This window comes from Drosophila subobscura, chromosome O (genome assembly GCF_008121235.1).
Source record: "Drosophila subobscura isolate 14011-0131.10 chromosome O, UCBerk_Dsub_1.0, whole genome shotgun sequence".
In the NCBI taxonomy this organism is placed as follows: domain Eukaryota; kingdom Metazoa; phylum Arthropoda; class Insecta; order Diptera; family Drosophilidae; genus Drosophila; species Drosophila subobscura.
Genome location: NC_048533.1, coordinates 4,615,716 through 4,633,431, shown reverse-complemented (window position 1 = coordinate 4,633,431; position 17,716 = coordinate 4,615,716). Strand labels below are relative to the sequence as shown.

General features: G+C 48.1%; 2 protein-coding genes across 5 annotated transcripts in view; one reads left to right on the top strand and one right to left on the bottom strand.

Moving 5' to 3' along the window:
* Positions 1-98: 98 nt before the first annotated feature.
* LOC117896756 (tyrosine-protein kinase CSK) overlaps positions 99-17,716 on the bottom strand; it is a 26,586-nt gene continuing 8,968 nt past the window's right edge. The window contains exons 1-10 of one of the 4 annotated variants that reach the window (XM_034805230.1): positions 14,666-14,984; positions 14,418-14,577; positions 3,308-3,882; positions 2,507-3,225; positions 2,232-2,451; positions 1,904-2,172; positions 1,679-1,840; positions 1,419-1,614; positions 1,267-1,353; positions 99-1,188 (exon numbers count right to left, since the gene is read on the bottom strand). In XM_034805230.1, coding sequence (XP_034661121.1) covers positions 1,012-1,188; positions 1,267-1,353; positions 1,419-1,614; positions 1,679-1,840; positions 1,904-2,172; positions 2,232-2,451; positions 2,507-3,225; positions 3,308-3,649 — 2,172 coding nt within the window. In that variant the 5' untranslated portion in view covers positions 3,650-3,882; positions 14,418-14,577; positions 14,666-14,984 and the 3' untranslated portion in view covers positions 99-1,011. Of the gene's footprint in view, positions 1,189-1,266; positions 1,354-1,418; positions 1,615-1,678; positions 1,841-1,903; positions 2,173-2,231; positions 2,452-2,506; positions 3,226-3,307; positions 3,883-7,411; positions 8,327-14,417; positions 14,985-17,716 lie in introns of those variants that run through there. The other 3 variants (XM_034805229.1, XM_034805227.1, XM_034805228.1) reach the window with 3 other exon arrangements.
* Positions 15,966-17,716, top strand: part of LOC117896755 (putative elongator complex protein 1) — a 4,153-nt gene continuing 2,402 nt past the window's right edge. Inside the window, exon 1 of the mRNA XM_034805226.1 lies at positions 15,966-17,667. Within this exon, the coding sequence (XP_034661117.1) occupies positions 16,029-17,667 (1,639 nt within the window). The 5' untranslated portion in view covers positions 15,966-16,028. The remainder of the gene's footprint in view (positions 17,668-17,716) is intronic.

The window sequence follows — 17,716 nt, the reverse complement described above, 5'->3', positions numbered from 1 at the left end:
TACTTTTAATGCATATTTTCACAAGTGTTTTGTTGTTTTTTTCTCTTTTCCATTGCATAATTTTTGTTGGTTTTTCCTTTTTCTCTTTTTTTCTTGCTTCTCGATATTTTCCATAGAAATAAATGTAACTAAATTTAACTAACTTTCTGCTTTTTGCCTCCCCAAGCCAACTTGTTGGACAAGTTCCACCTCCTCCTCCTCCTTCTCCTCTCGCTCATTCTTTTTTTTGTGCTACAAACAAGTCGTTGAATAAAACTTAAAAGAGAAGAAACATTCTATAAACAATTGGTTTAGACATGCGCCCACTCCTCTCCTGCTGGCACTCATATGTATGCGTATTCTATAACATAAATGATACAATTTGATTTACGAATATGCAGAGTAGAAGAATAAACGTTGATCCTTAAAAGAGAGTACACCACCCACACATAACATGTAATTAAAGATAGTAGTAGTAGTAGTAGTAGGAAGAGTACCTCTGCCTCTGCCTCTCTAAGCGACTCCTCTCCCTCTCTGATCGTCTGGTTGATTAATTAATGCTTCAAAAGTTTATTGATTTACTCGCGCGTACAACGTTGTATTGTATATGTCGGAAGCTGTGGCTTTTGGGGGGGCAGGGGGCTGTGGCTGGGGCGGACTCTCACTAACATTTGGGAGTCACTTTTGGATGATTGTTGATTGTGTTTGGATTTGGGTTCTCCTTCTTCTTTCGCTTATGCCTACGGTTTACGCTTACAAAACTTACGACATAAATTATATATGTAAATAAATTTTGTGGTAAATTAGTTGTTACATGTATACATATATATAAATATATATATATTCCATGCATGTATATAATCGTACGAAAAATTGTTGCGTTCAGTGTCATGTCCAGGGTCCAGTGTCCAGTGACCAGTGTCTAGTGTTCCACTGGATCGAGGGGCCAGGGCTCTGTGATCCCCGTTCTGTGGCAGCGCCCTGCCGCTTTTAGTGCTGCTTGAAGTTCGCTTTGTGGAACGGCATATCTCCTCACGCTGTGGCATTGTTCAGCAGTTGCAGCTTCACTTTCAGCTCCGCGAATGTGGGTCGCTTGGCCGGATTTAGATCCCATGCCTGGCGCATCATTTCATAGATTTCGGGTGGACAGCCCTCGGGCGCTTCCATTTTATAGCCCACTTCTACGTGTTTAACCACATCGGCCAGAGGCTAAATCGAAACGAGAAACGAGATACAGAATGAGCTTAAAATTTACTTTAAAGATTAATTCTGATTTTTTTCACTTACAATTCTGGGATAAGGCACACGCCCAAAGGAGTAGATTTCCCATAGCAGTATGCCAAAGCTCCACATGTCCGATTTGTTGGAGAAGCGCTACAGAGAGAAAGGGTCAAGGGTTAGGCAGTGGCAACAGGGCGGCAGTGGTGGACTTGTCTTACCCCATTCTTGAGCGCCTCGGGTGCTGTCCATTTGATGGGCAGCTTGCCAACGTCGAGATTATAGCATTCCTCGCGTGCCAAACCGAAATCGGATACCTTGGCCACACAGTCCTCGGATATGAGGACATTGCGTGCAGCCAGATCGCGATGCACAACCTTTTTAGCTTCCAGATACTCCATGCCAGAGGCAGTGTCGCTGCAATAGGAAGGAACTGTTAAGGAGACTGCAGAACAAATGGTTTCAAGAACTTCTGGCTTACAAGGCAAATATAATTTGATCCTTTTTGGTTATGTGCTGTCGTCCGCGCGAACGTAGGTAATCAACCAGTGATCCCTTGCTCATGTATTCCGTAACCAGATACAGATGCTTGCTGGTGAACACCAGGCCAATAAACTTGACCAGATTATCGTGCTCCAAAGTGCTGGCAAAAGGGGATACCGAAATTATTAAGGGTTCCTGCAACATTGAGCATTTGTGGCCTTACGTCATGACGGATGCCTCTGCTAGAAACTTTTGCACGGCGCCCTCATCTTTGAGCATCTTGACGGCCACCTTCTCGTTGCGTAGAATGCCCAGCATCACATCCCCGAACTCGCCCTTGCCAATACTCTCGCGCAGCTGCAACTCCGCTTCGGGTATGACCCAGCCCTTGTCCACGAAATCCTTTGAGTTGATGCAAAACTCTTGTTTCCCCAGCTTTGGCAGGCATTTGATTAGCTGCGTACACAAGCCATCCGCATCCGCTTCATAGTGCTGCAACGAGAGATGGAGAATTAGAGCAAGTTTAAGGATAATTTGGAGTCGTATTTTACCGCCACAAGTTGTCCTAGATTCTCAAAGTATTCCTCGTCATCGATTGTTAGCTTATTCTCTAGATACTTGACGCGATAGTGCTCCACCTTCGACTGAAAGCAGACACAGAGCGTGTAGTCGCCCGGAAAGTTTGTGGATTCGCGCACCAGAAAGAGACCATCCTCGCGCGGCTGCAGCAGATGCTCCGCCTCGTCTCGGGTTATGCTGCCATGGAACCACCTATAGAGAGACACCATTAATCCCATTGATTCGCTAGAGAACTCTTTCCACTTACGGCATGGCATTCAGCTTCACCTCGCACTTTCGCAGCTGCTGTGGGGCCGGCGCTGTGGGCGACAGGGAGGCTGCATGGTTCATGGCTGTGGTGGAGCCGCTCGACCAAGAGCTTGCCGCATTCACATTCACGCCCACTCCTCCGCATCCCGCTGCCCCGTTGATGTCGAAGCTGTGCAGGGAGGTGGACATGCCCGCCGTCCCACTGGAACCGGAGGATGGCTGTGGCGGCACTTGGGTGCCGGAGGCAGGTGCCACAGTGTGAAGCAGCATGTTGCTGCCGTGTTGGCTTCCACTTAGCGCGAGGCTCTTTGGCGGCAGTGCCCGCTCGGCGGCATGCAGGGCCATCTGTGCGGCATTCATCGAGGAGGACATTAGATTGCCGCCGGACGCAGCAGCACAGTTGGCCAGCAGCTGGAGATGCTGCTGCTGCTGTTGCTGGGCAACGGCGGCCACGGCTGCTGCGGTTATCCCCGCACCCGCTGGCTGTTGCTGCGGGACAGGCGGTTGGGCGGCAGCCACAGGAGCAAATGTGGAAAGTATACTATGTGGCGGCTGCTGCTGCTGCTGCGTCGTCTGTAGCTGCTGCTGTGTCTGGCTGGGGGATTTGGGCGATTGGTGATTGCTGGCGCTGCTGTTGCTGCTGCTGATTAAATTATGACTATTAAGCGCATGCGATGACAAATGCAAGGCGACCGCTGCTCCGGCCTGGCTGGGATGCTGCAACGAGAGCAACAACAGAAGGAGAAAGATTTAGAATTTGAATGGAAAGAGGCACGGCTCTGGGGCAGCAATCAATTACCACATTGTTCTCGCGATGATGGTGATGGTGGGGCGGTATGCTCGGCGGCACAATGTGCGGCTGCGATTGGCTCAACTGTTGCTGGTGGAGCAGCACGGCACCCACGGCCGAGCCTGCTGTACCTCCGGCGACATTCGGCTGTGGCGCCGGCCGCTTGTTGTGACGCAGCGGTGCTGTGGGCGGCATCTGGTGCCCGGTTGTCTGCAGGAACCATGGATCTCCCGATGTGCTGCCCGTCGACGTTGCTGCGGCGGCCACCGTCACCGATGGCTGCGAGAATCCCCGATGGTGTCCGACGACCGTTGTTTGTCCGTTCTGTGTGGCGGTCGCGTGACTGTTCATAGCCGTTGACGCTGCTTGTGGCGTGCACGGTGGTGTGTCTACTGTATCTACTGTTTCTTTGGCCTTTGAATGCTTTCTCAAGTGTCCTTGTTTGATCTCAACTGTAATGTGGTCCTGGCCCTCGCTCGAAGATGTCCTCGAGTGATGCTTCTCCTTGGCTTTCCTCTGCTGCTGCTGCTGCTTCTGCGGCTTTCCTTCTCTGCAGTTTTCCTTCTCTAAGGCTGCGTCCTCGTCTGCAAACAAATACGCGAAATGGTTAGAGTTTAATTTTGCTAATATTTTTGGCATTAATTAACTGTATTAATCTTATCTCTCTGTCATTATCTTTGCACTTAGATAAGCAAAAAGCCGCCAGTCCCACCCACACACAGAAAACATTAATTAATTATCGTTAAATATTATTTTCTGAGCCATAAATCGCTCATATAAATCATTAAAATAGATCAAATTCCGTACGTGTTCTTGGGATACTCTTTGGCGGTGAAAACTCTGCATTTCCACACATATTTCAAGATGATTTCCAGACGGAGAAGGTAAGACTCTGTCTTGCGTGTTCGGTTGATGGACAAACACACGTCTATTTAATCAGTCAGTCATTCCACACACTCCACTCCACTCCGCACTCCGCACACATCGATCTACAGATTACATAAAAGCCATTGAAGATGCGCCACGCTAATTGTTGGCCAACAGACAACACAAATGGCATGTTAATCGAGTGAGTGAGAGGCATGAGGCAAGGCAAGGGACAAAAAACAATTTGCCAAAATGTAAAACATTTTGCATGTGACATGCATCGTAATAAAACATTGAAATACCATTTTATGGCGCACTTTGCGAGGGTTTTTTGAGCTACTGTTCGGACTCCAAATCGGATGCCGTAACGGACTTTGGATGACTCACAAGATCCCCCCACTTGTGTGCTCTGCCAGGCGTAAGTTTTCTCTTCTAATTTTATATGCAAATTTCATTTGGCGAATCTCGCTCGCTCGCTGCTGGCTTGCTGGCTTGCTCTCTGTGGCGGAAACGCTTTTTGCATATTAAATTCTCATTCTTTGAGCAGTCATCGTGGATGGATTTATCGTGGGAGTGAGTCGTCCCGTCCGTGTGGCAGCGTGGGCTTTGTTTTAATTGCGACAGGTTGTAGAGGGCAGAGGGCAGGGGCAGGTCATGCCACCCCCCCGACCTTCGCAGTAACTTCCGCCATCCGCTCGTGCTGCCACTCGCTGTTTCGGCAATCCGCACAAATTGGTTTGGCATGACTGTTCGATTGTGCTCGAGTCTGCAAATTGCATTCAATCATCATTCCAGTCATAGCCACAGAGCATAGTCATCGTTAGGGGCGGTGGCTTCCTGCCACCTCAATCCACTTATAACAATACAACGTGCCCCCCCGGTTTCCCGGACTTCTACTTCTTTTTATTGTTATTGTTTCAATTGTGCAAATGAGCAGATAAATCGAACCTGGACTTTGTTTTGCTCTTTCTTTCGGGCGGTTACTCACTCACTCACACACACGCAACTGTTAGCTGTCAGCTGTGAACTTTTGGAATGGAACAAGGTCTGAGATCCTCATATCTATCTCTCTCGGCTGCGATCTCCTTGACTTGACCTTGAGTCTGGGAATAGCATGGAAACGGAGTCACAGCTTCACAGAATGTGAGTCAGAGAGTTGCGGGGTGCGGGGGAATTAGTCAACGCTGATGACACTGGAAATGACTGCTGACTGCACTGCTCTCCCACTCTCACTGGAAGTGGCCATGGAAGGTGCAGTCCGCTTCGACAGGTGCGCTGCACATTATTGCCAAATCTCCCGACGCTGCCGTCGGAGTGGAAACAACAGTTCTTGCCAAACACCGAAACATAATTAATAATAAGCAGCTGCGGGGGTGGGGGGATTGGCAAATCGGAATTCAAGAATTCCTCACAAGCGCCACGCATGCGAGACGAGCGAGAGAGCACTTAAGTTGGATGGCGTTCCTTTTGGAATTTGTAAACAAACGAGAAGGCACAGGCAGGGGAGGGGCAGGCAACACACGCTTCTCAAATATAAATCATTCAATAAACAATGGTTTTGTTTTGGGCCGCCGGGACAGTCACCACAAATGGCGATAAATACGAATACATACAATGGAAAATGGAATACAAATTCCAAATATAATAATAATAATCGTAAAAAAATGCACACAAAATGTGAAATTAACGACAACGATCTGCCTGCCGGACATGAGTGCCCAAAGTGCGAGTACATCTGTACAATGTATTTCCAAATACTGGCAACAAAACTGAACAACTAATTGCAGTGAATGATTCATTTGGCATGGCAGTTCATTGTACCTATACTTTTGTACTGCACTGTCGCGCTGTCGACACTGCGGGTGGGTGTTCAATGTTCGAGCAAAATAAAGTCGAATGCGAAATGCGCAGTAATGCCCCGTTCGACGGGCTGGCCACGCCAATGGATGAGGTAATACTAATTAGGCAAGCCAGCGATCACCTCACCCTATCTTCGGGGGGGGATCGAGAAGAGCGTAGTTTAAAGAATGCTTTTGCTATTAGCTATTTTCCAGTCCAGTTCTTCTCTTTCTTTTGCATTGTGCATTCTGCTTTCCGCTAATAGGTTCATTCTTCACTCTCTATTCCTATGTTCCGCTCTTCCTGCAATTCCATCACCGCAGATGAAAGCTCTCTCTCTCTCTTTGTATATAAATGGGCCACCAGCTGACAGCCAGAGAGTAGGCAGGCAGGGTTACCCTTCGGCTGCGTCTCGAGCCGTGAAGCAAAGCGGAACAGAGACTGAAGGAAGTGCATGGCAGAAGAGGGGGAAAGCGTTCAAAGGAGGATCCAATAAACAGTTCAACACCCATAGAGGTAACGAATACGTGAGAATCTATTGTACAGACACACACACATGAATCACACTCTCGGAGAGTTGAATTCTGTTTCTGCTGAAAGTCAGCGAACAGTTGCTCATGGGAAGGTGGGAATGAAAAGAGGGAACAAAGGAGACATGTAAATACCCTTCGTTTCTGCTGAAAGTCAGTCAACAGTTTCTTCTCCTCCACCTGCTTCCTCCACGGCAAAGAAAGGTAACCTTAGAGTCTCAGAGTCAGTAGAAGGGATGGGGAATGATGGGAATGGGAAAACAAAAGCCATGAATGGAACGTCCATGAATGGTGTATGTGTGTGTGTGCTAGTGTGTGATGGCGTGCGGACGGAACGGAATGGTGGGGCGTCTGGAAATTTGCATATCGCATGCGATGAGCCGCTCGCTGAGCAGGCAGCAGGAAAACCGCAAACAGCGAAGCAGCAGGAAGAAGGAAGCCGCCAAGTGGCAGACAATAATAAATACATGCACTTGTTCCCTCCACTTAATCACACGGCTAGTAGCCAGTAGCCATAGCCATAGCCATAGCCATGGGAGGGTGTCAGGTTAGCCTCCTGCTGCGGTTGGGACTAATTTCATAATATTTTTGGCAGAGTTATCGTTGCCCAATCCAATCTCAATTCCCAATGCAACGATGCAACTGGACACCACACAGACACTATGTAGTATGTACATTTGTACCCTGGGGCTCTACTTTGGCCAACACCCAATACTCCAGTCCAATGCCAGCGAGCGGAAAGAGAATGAATGAGGCTTTTGAGGCACAGCTTGGAAGGTAACTAAATCCGCACGAGAACCACAATTGGGAGCGGGGCTGGGCAGGGCACCCAGTCAACGAACTGCAGTCAAAAGAGCTAGGAGTGGGGCATACTAACCGAACCAATCATCGGTCGTCACGATGGGCGGAAGGGAGCGATGGGTCTGGGTCTGGGACTGGCCCTTTCCTCTCGATCTCTCTGCGGATCTCTCTTTGGTGTGGCTGCTGCTCTGCTGCTGCTGCTGCTGCTCCGTTTTGCTTTTGGCCGCCTGGAACTTTCGATGAGCGCTCCGCAGGAAGTTCAGCAAACGGGCATCGATGGGTTGGGGCGTTGGGACAGCGGCAGCGGCTGCGACTGTAGCTGCTGCACTCTTGGTGTGGGTTCCGGTTGCGCCTCTTCCGCCGCTGGTGGGCGCATACTTGTCGCAAAAGTAAAACTCCTTGCGACGTGGCGGGGCATATGCGGCGCTGAGGCTGCTGCAGAGGAGGATCGGCTTGCGGCGTGCCTTTGCTATCACCTGTCCGGCCGATAGAGTGCCGCTCGTGGATTTCGATTCCTTGTGGGTGATGCTGCTGGAACTGCGCGTCAGTCCGCCCCCAGCAGGCACCAGGCTCTGCTTGCACCAGTAGATGTCCTTGCTTCCGAAATAGTAACGTCTGCGTGTATCCTGACGCCCGCCTGCTCCTCCTGATCCCCCCGTCGATCGATGAGTTCGCCGGCTACTGCTGGAGGCGCTCTGACTCCCGCTGCTCGTCTGCGAGTTGTCGCTTTCGTTTAGATTGTGGTCTGACCCAAGGGATTCTGCTGCTTCTCGTAGTCCCGTTGGGGTTAATTCAGATCCTGTTCCTGCTGCTGCTGCCGTGGGCATGAGATCCGAATTCGATGCGGATTGAATGAAGATCCCATCGCAGGTTATTTTAATTGTTGTCACCATGTTCCATGGATATCAAAGCGTTCATTTGGGTTTACTTGAGTTTGTAGCGGGGATCTGCTTTTGGTGGCGCAACATTTGAAGTCACTGTGGGTGAGGCAGGGGTGGGGCCAGAGACAATCCCATTTAGTGGCACTCTCTCGAAACGAGGCTAATCCCCAGAACCAGAGTGGATGGTGGGGCCTTTTGTCCGACTACAAATTGTTTTCATTTCAGTAATAATACTAATTAAGGTTCTTCTTCTTCTTCGATTTGCTCTCTTTCTCTGCTATCTGCCTCATGCCACACAATGGATCGTATCGTCAGTCGTCCAATGGAATCAATGTAGAAGGCCAGAAGCCAGAAGGCCAGAAGGCACACAGACAGACGTCAGGCAGTGCAAATAATGGATAAAAAAAAGTGCAAATGGGAAATTTCTAAAGAGAAAACTCAACTCAAGATCCAACAACAAAAAAACAAAAGCCAGGCGGAATAATAGTTTCAATCGGAGAGGGGGAAAACAGACGGGAAAAAACAGAGTGCAAAAAACAAGCAAACATGAAACTGAAGCAGAAATTGACTTTGAATCCGCCGTAGAATGGAGTGGAGTGGTGAGGAAGCTCCACAAAGGAGGGATGGATAGCTACTATATAGATACATATGTATGTATGTACATACATATAGTAAAAATAATAACAACTACTTTCTTGGCTGCTCGACAAGTCAATTTGCCACATTAACGGTTACTGCTTCTTATGGGGCTTACGGGCTTACACTCGAAGCCGTCAACAGGCAGGCAGAGGCAGGCCGACAATGGGCCAAAAGAGTGCTCCACTAACTGCTGCTCGAAATGCCATGCCACTACCTTATTTCTCTCTCCCTCTGCTCTGTCTTTGGGTTGGGAAAACACGAACACGAATCAAATGGGAGGAGACGCTTGAATTGAATTGGAATTTACTGGAGCTGGAGCTGTAGAGTTTGCTGTTGCTGGAGCTCTGCTTTTGGCCACATATTGTGCAAATAATTTGGGCGTGGGAATGCCACAGTCATCGAGTAGCAGGAGGCCAGACCCATGGCATTGTCTTACTTCAGTGGATGTTTGTGCGTTGGGAAAGTTGGCAGAATCATTGCGAATCATTGGCTATCCCAAGTGGGAGTGCGTCGTGTATGCGAGAGTGCATTCCCTGACCGCTTTTCACTTTCCCCTGAGGAGAACCTTTTTCCACCAGTCTCGAGCAGCAGCGACACAATTAATTATGCAAATGAGCAAAGAAAGAATCGAGCGATCGCGTGGAAAGTGATTTCTTATCGGTCGACCCACAAAACAGGTGGTGGCTGGAGGGCAGGGAGAGTCTAAAAATAAAATTCTCATCACGAAAACTTAGTTTGGGAAAAGCGGTGTGCGGTGAGGAGAGGTCGGTGGGGGCCACAGAAAGTCAACACAGAAAACTCAACGAAAGCACAAAAAACCAATTAAAGAAAACAATAACAGAATTATGTATGACACAACCATACTATGACTCTGTCTCTCTCTCTCTCTCTCTCTCTGCCTATATTTCTGGCTGCAAAATGAAAAGCAAAATCATCATAAAAGTTGACTAAAACAAAGTGGCAATAAGAGAGGCCCAATCCACGTCCCCTTCCCCCCTCGAAAGAAGTCACGAAACAAAACAGAAACGAAAGAAACACTAAAGAGACAATGGGAATGGGCCAATGTCCAAAACGCCTGAGTTGCTCTCTTTCCATCTCTGTCTCTCCACCGGATATCCTCGGGGTAGGTAGAGAGGGGTAACCGAATGGAGGATCGCATTTATTTTGATAGCCGCCGGGGGGACTGTCTGTCTGGTCGGTTGCATTTATCATTTTGGCAAGCGGACAGTAAAACTTTCACTCCCATACCCTCTCCTGCCGGCAGCCACAAGAGTGCGAGAGAGGTGACTGCACTCGGAATCCAACAGAGAGAAAGAGAGAATCTAACAGACGCTCTCTCGATCTCTCTCTGGCTGCTCTTCTCTGCGTTTAACATTCAATTAATAATCAAAGTATAAGTTTAACAATTATTTTGGACGTGCCTGGCACGCAATAAAGAAAATTAATTGAGAAATGAGAAATGAAATGCGCCATTGGCTTTTGGCCAGAAGACGGAGAGGTAAGTGCAGTGCAGTGCGGTGCAGGGGGAAGGGTTAAAGCCGCGTCTTCACATTCGTTTCGAAGGCGTGTGTGCAGTGAATGGCAAATTGAATAAGTGGATGGATGGATGGAAAATACAGCGAGGGAGGGCTGGAGCCAAGAAAAACTACAAAATTGTTTCACGCGTCTTCAAATTGAAGCTAAAAAAAAAACATTTTCTGCGTCTTCAGACAACAGAGTCTCCTCTCCCATGCGCATTGTCCACTTTCACTCCATGGTCCAGCCAGCAAAGAAACGGACTCCGCTCCCTCCCTGCTCACCGCTTCAGGAGTCTCTGCCACGCTGCCATGCCGCCGCCTCAAGCGTCTCTGTCTCTGCGTTGGCGAAAAACTAGTTACAGTTTAGGCCGCCAGTTTGCCGCCTGGAACGATTAGAGTGGCCGATGACTAATGCGCTGGAAAATTGAAAATCGCTTTTCGCAGCTCGACACAAAATAAAAATGTACAACTACAAAAAAATAAGCCCACGATCTGTCGCATGCACGTCGAGGTGAAAATTGGCGTGGAAATCAATTGAAGGAAGGAAGGGATTTTCACAGCCTGGATGGGATGATTCATGCATATCGGAGGAGAGGAAAGAGATAACAAAGAGACGGAGATGGCACTTTCATTTGCCCCTTCAAACATCTTCCAACAGATTATGCCTGTGGCAATAATTAATAAAAATAATAAAGTAATAAAACCAACGAATGATGGGCAATCATTCAATCATTTGTAATAAATCTGTGATCCAAAGCCCATAATTACACGGACATCCCCTCACCCGAAAAACGAGAGACGAAAGGCAAATGAAAAGAAACCAAAGAAGAAAAAGGTCATTGCGCCACCAAAAAGCATGACCCGACAGAGATCGGATGTATCCATATCCAAGTCCAGCCCCAGGAAGCCCCCACCCATGTCACACTCTTCCTTTGGGGCTGAACCCCTCTGCCCGCCGATGGATGACAACATTCGATTTGTGTTTGTATAATTAATTATTACTTTAAAAAGCGAAAGATTTGCTTTTGTTAACCGATTACGGGGCGGGGGGTTACATCACACACGAGCGATCGATCGCTTCTGCCCCCTTTTGTTGCACGTTTTTTTATTTTTGCACATTTAAGCTTCAGCCTCAGCCGATAGCTGAATCAATTATCACGCCGCTTTGCATACCGCCGCAAATTAATTAATTGTTATTATGTATTGCAAAAATAAACGGATTGCAGTTGAGTATTAGCCAACACACACGCTGAGATACAAGCACACACACGAGCCGATGCGCCTGGGGAGCGACGGACGAGAGTCGAGAGCCTGCGCATGCGTGACTCGAGAGATTTTTGTTCGTGACCGACCGCGCGCTTCAATTGCGAGTTTTGGATTGAAAGCTGCAAGATTGAAGTCAGGGCCCCAAAGCCCCAAAGCCAGAGAGAGAGAGAGAGCTTTGCGTTTATTCTCTCTCCTACTGTGTGCATGCCGGCTCTCTCTCTCTCGCTCTTTCTGTGTGGCTTGCTTTTATCGCATGCGATATTTGTCGACTTGTTGCATGCCTTTTCAAAACTTAGATCTCTCTCTCTCTCACTGCCCCCTTCCTTGCCGGCGTTCAGTTGCATAGCGACATACTAATGAAATCAAACACATGTTGCCCCACACACTTTAGGCCAATTTTGGTGTTGCCAGTGGTTGCCAGTTGGGGTCTCACTTTTTGGACATATTCGTTGAAAGTAAGCCACGCTGCGGTTTCAGACCTCATGGGAGATTTACACACGCAAACACAAACATACACGTAGAGAGCGGACAGGGTATTTGTCAGTGCGGATCGATTTTGTTTGCTAATTACAGCCTCTGGGGGCCATGGTTTTGGCATTTTTGCATGTTTACAATTTCATTCGCCATTTCCAAGCAATTTGTTGCCACTGTTTGAGGAGAGAGAGAGAGATGGTATGACGGAATGTAGACATGAAAATGTTTATTGTTGTTATTTCGGTTTCGGCTGCTTCTGCAGCTGCAGTTCGTGATATTTTGCGATTTTTCTCGCTGGAATTTTTTGCATATTTGAAGTACAATTAGCATTGCGCCACCCCACCCCTCACTGCATTAACGGCACAGCGTGAATAGAGAAACTCAGAGCAGAACGAGAACATTGCCTGACGTCATCAGCTCTCACAAATTAAATTCGCACAAAGAGAAGAAGAGAAGGAGAGGACCAGGCAGCGCGTACGTGTGCTAAAAATAGCAGAAGAGCTTAAAATGTGTGCGAAACCAGCATAAAAACAAACAAAGGAGCAAAGGAGAATGGAGAAACCCGAAAAAAATGAAACAAAACGGAACGGGAACAGTGGAAATTAATGGTGTGTCGTATCAGCAGAAAGACGATAACGGAATCAGCAGGTGCTGCAGTGCCATCCATCTGCCCCGAGCAGATAGCAAAATTATTGCCAGCCTGGCTGCCTGCTCGTGTGTCCACCTGTCATAATGTCACAAAAAAAAGCTCAGATAACAGTCGAATCCCCCACCAAATTCAGAATGATGTAAGGCAATAGGTTATTGGTCACATGCCTAATCGGAATAATGGATAGCCCCAATTGGCATTCAATATAAACCTCCCTCTCTTCACGACAAGAGTGAAATGCGCATGCAAAAGTCCAATTAGCGCAAGTGAAGATGACAGAGATAATGAGCCTCCCCCCTATCTCACAATCTAGCAAATGAGATACTTCGCACACTACTCAATCCAGAGCAAAAAGTTCACGCAATACTGACCTCACGCACACACACACACAGGCCCAGGAAGAGGCACAAATGAAACGGGTACAACGCCCACGCATGTTGAAATACACAAACAAACAACGAGAGCGAGAGAGATGGAGCTGTGGAGCGAGTGAGCTTTGTGGCGCCGACTATGACGGTTGTTGCCAGCAAGGTGTAAGTAGGGAATGCTTACTCTCTCACTATCTCTCTTCGACGAACGCGGCACAAGAAACATCATAGTTTTGCTGAGAGCGCAGTTGGGGAAGCCTCACCTTGTTCGAGTACACCATGGTTGCGTCTGTACGTGACGTCAGCGCACGAAAATTTGTGCCGACGACGCAGAAGCCAACTGACCAGCAGAACAACAAACTATTACTACGAACGAACGGAAATCCATAACAAAACTACGATGCGGTTACGCTTCGGTTATTGCCTTTAATTATTGTTTTTGTTGTAGGAGGCGCTGCCTGTCGTACGCATTTATCGGCCTGGCCCGGCTTGGTCTTTCTGGCCGCCTGTCATCCCCACTAGTCATTCATGGCCCGTTTGCTGTGCCTACATGTATATATGTATGCATATGCAAATGTGTGCGTGTGTGGAGCTATGGACAACAACAAGAGATATACGAAATTTCGCGCCGCGCCGCTGGATGGGAGCCGCCGCAGAGTTGTAAAACGTGTTTTTGTTTTGCCCGTATTATGATTGAACAAAAATGCGTAGTTTTTGCTTTCGTTTTTGCCCACATCGGACATTATGATACTACTACGGAATAAACTAGTTGACCTCAGACAACAGGCTGTAAAGCAGATATTGAAAAGAGCGTGTTTTGGTTGTCATCAAGCATTCAAGTCATCAATGGAATGGGATGCAGTGTGTGTGGTGTGACCCAAAAACCAGCAAACACTCTTTATATGTATATATTTTTGCCTAACGTTTGCCAATTTTGCCTCCTATATGTATTTATAATTATCATCATGATAATGATGAGGCAAGCAAAGTCTTTATGCAATGCAATTTAACCGAGAAATTCCACGCCTTTGGCTTATTGGGCACCACAGCCCTGATGAGTAGTGTTATCCTTTTTTCGCACGCTCTCGTCACTTTCACCCACAGACACGACACACTCACACACACACACGCACAAGGGTATTAAGGAAGCAGACAGCGCGACGCTTGAAAAGGGCGTTGGAAAGCTTCAGCTTCAGCTTCGTGCCACAAAACAAAATATCTCCATTTACACACAGACAGCACAGACATTTCTGCACCTGGCCGATGCCGATGCTGTGGGATAGCTTACCCAATTCTCAGTGTGGATGGGGGGGCTGCTACATTCCAGAATGCCTCCAACTCTGCTGCTGCTACTGCCACTGCTGACGTCTGCGACGATGCTGATGCTGCTGCTGCTGGCGCATCAAGCAATCGGACACATGCACATTATTTCACTTGATTTGATGGCCCTTCTATGTATATTTTACAATATTATGCATATTTATAAGCATTTGCACAACCAACACACACACACACTAATGCAGGGATAACACGCACCTTCCCAACTTCCCGATCTTTCCGATATCCACATACATATACACTAGACGACGACGACGACGACGACCAGGCCAGCAACAGCAACTGGCTGGCTGGTTTTATGGAATTTTCTATTGCTTTTTTCACAACTGTTCGCTGCGTTCGCTGTCCTTCTGCTGATGCATTCCGCGCACTTTCATCTAATCTGAGTGGAGCCCACGCACGGCCATTTCTTTGGGGACAAACAATATTTTGAGCACAATATTTGATTTATAAATATTTGATTTATAAAACAAAAAATTCACACGAGAGCGCAGCCATCTTGGGCTAGTGTTGTGTTACAGTGTTGTGTTACACTCGCTTGTTCGGGTTTGGGACTTTCTTGTCAGGGAAATCCTCTCCTGCTACTGAAACGTCAGGGAAATCTTCTCCTGAGTAGCCATCTTGCGCTAGTGTTGTGCACAACAGTGTGACCCTCAGAAATATACCGTGATATACCTGGTTACCTTGTTACCTGTCACGAGTACTTTTAAGTCACGCTATGACTGTGAACAGTGATATCGATTCCTAAGTAGCTAAACTGCCTGGATATTTGGACGTCGAAAGTGAGTACATTGAGTCCCTACAATCCCATCCCACTTACGTTTAATTTTCCGCGCTTCTACTTTAGATGTGCACCTTTTAAATGGAGGGCCATGGGGGCTAAGTTCTTTGATTTCCTTGGTATATTAACGGTGTATGAGAAGGTATATTTCGGTATGTTTCCAAGGGTCACACTGCTTGCAGCATTGTTCCTCAACATTTGGCCCGGAATAAGCAACATTTAGTACCAATGGCGGGATGAATATCCTCGAATTGAAGAAAATTAGGAAACTCTGGCTCCAATCAATGCAAAAACATGCAAACATATATATATATAGGCATATGAAAAGTTTAAAAACATGTCAGTCTAGGAAAAGTCATTATTAATGTTTGAGAGCAGATTTGAAATTTTAATATTAATTCATGGAAATAGGGTATATAAATGCTCATACTATACTATAACTACCTGTTGCCAAGCAACAAATGGTCGATTTCTGCTATTTTTGTTCGTTGACCTTTTTAGCTTTAAACTTGATTTGGAAACATTCCAAGAAAAGGCAGTCGTGAAAACTAGCCACTCTAGTGGAGAATGGATTGATAAGTCGGATGAAATTATAGTTCTAGCGCGGAGACTCCTAACTAGGTAGTAATATTAAATAGAACATCAAAATCGAGGAAAATAATTAAAGATTCACGGTATATTTACAGTATATTTTGAAAATGCAAGGGTATATTTCCTAAGGTTTGTCGGTATCGCGGTCACACTGGTTGCGCTGTTTCGCACGTGCAATATTTTGGAAATATGCGCAATTTGAAGTTGCAATACTGCAATGAGCAACAAACGAAGGTGTCCCAGCCCCGGCAGATGCTGCAGGAGCCGGAGATCGGCCTGGAGACCAGCTACATAGCCACCGAGAGCAATGTGTACGCCGTGAGGGCGACCGGTGATGCTCCACCGAAAGTAATCGCGGATCTGCCCGACATCGTGGCAGCCGAGTTCCTGCAGCTAAACAATGTTATCTGTGTGGCCACACGAGCCGGTGAGGTGCTGCTCATCGATCCGGAGACTCTGGCCACCAGCGAAGGCACCTACTGCGACGTGGGAATCGAGCGGATGGCCTGGTCGCCCAACCAGGAGGTGGTGGCCTTCATAACCAGCTCCCACAATGTGGTGGTGATGAACTCCACCTTCGATGTGATCGCTGAGCAGCCGCTGGAGGCGGAACTGCCCGCCGATCAGCAGTTCGTCAACGTGGGATGGGGCAAGAAGGAGACGCAGTTTCATGGCTCTGCTGGCAAGCAGGCTGCCAAGCAGTCTACAGATCAACCCACCCAGGACACGCAGGACTTGCACAGCAAGGAGGTGAACATTGCCTGGCGAGGGGATGGCGCCTACTTTGTGATCTCATATGTGTCTGGGGGACGCACCTTCAAGGTGTACGACTGCGAGGGCAAGCTCCAGCACACGGCCGAAAAGAGCAGCAATCTGAGGGAGATAATCGCATGGCGTCCATCGGGCAACTGGATTGCCCTGCCACAGTGGTTCCCCAACAAGTCGACCATATCACTGTTCGAGAAGAACGGCCTGCGGCATAGGGAAATCGTCCTGCCCTTCGACCTGCAAGAGGAGCAAATAGTGCAGCTCAAGTGGAGCGAAAACTCGGACATTCTGGCCATCCGCACATCGAGGAAGCGGGAGCAGCAGCAGCGGGTGTATCTGTACACAATTGGAAACTATCATTGGTACCTCAAGCAGGTCCTCGTCTACGCAGACACCGATCCCGTGGCTGTGCTGCACTGGGACACCCGCATGGGTGCGGAGCAGACGCTCCATGTGCTCCTCGAGAGTGGCAAACAGCTCGTCTACAGCTGGGCCTTCGATGTGGAGCCCAATGCCCGCCAAGGCATCGTGGGCGTGATCGATGGCAAGCGGCTGCTCCTCACAGACTTTGCCCGGGCCGTGGTGCCGCCGCCCATGTCCCAGTGCGTGCTGCAGCTGGACAACTACATCAATGCCATTGCCTGGGACGATCAGCAGCTGTGTGTGTACGCCTGCGATCAAAGGTTCCACTTCTACGAGCTCAAGGAGCGCCTGCAGCTGCAGCCAGAGCCCAGGGGCTCCATCGATATTCGGTCAAGCGATGAGCAGCTCCTGCAGCTCTCCAACTTTACATACTTTGCCAGCAATGGTCAGCTGCTGGCCACGACTAGCGTTCAGGGAAACACACGCCTGCTGTGGCTGCACAAGAGCAACGATTGCTACACCGTGCTGACCTCCCTGAGGATCAATGGTCTGGTGAAAGCCCTTTCGAGGGCAACCCACAATAGCAGGAGTATCTATGCCCATACACTCGACAGCGCAAAGACCTACGACGTCAGCCTCACAGCGGACAACACTTTCGCTGTGGCACATGCCAAACAGTTTGAGTCTTCACTCCAAAGTGCGTATCACTGAATCGAATTCCTAGAACTCCCTTTGATCCATTTTGT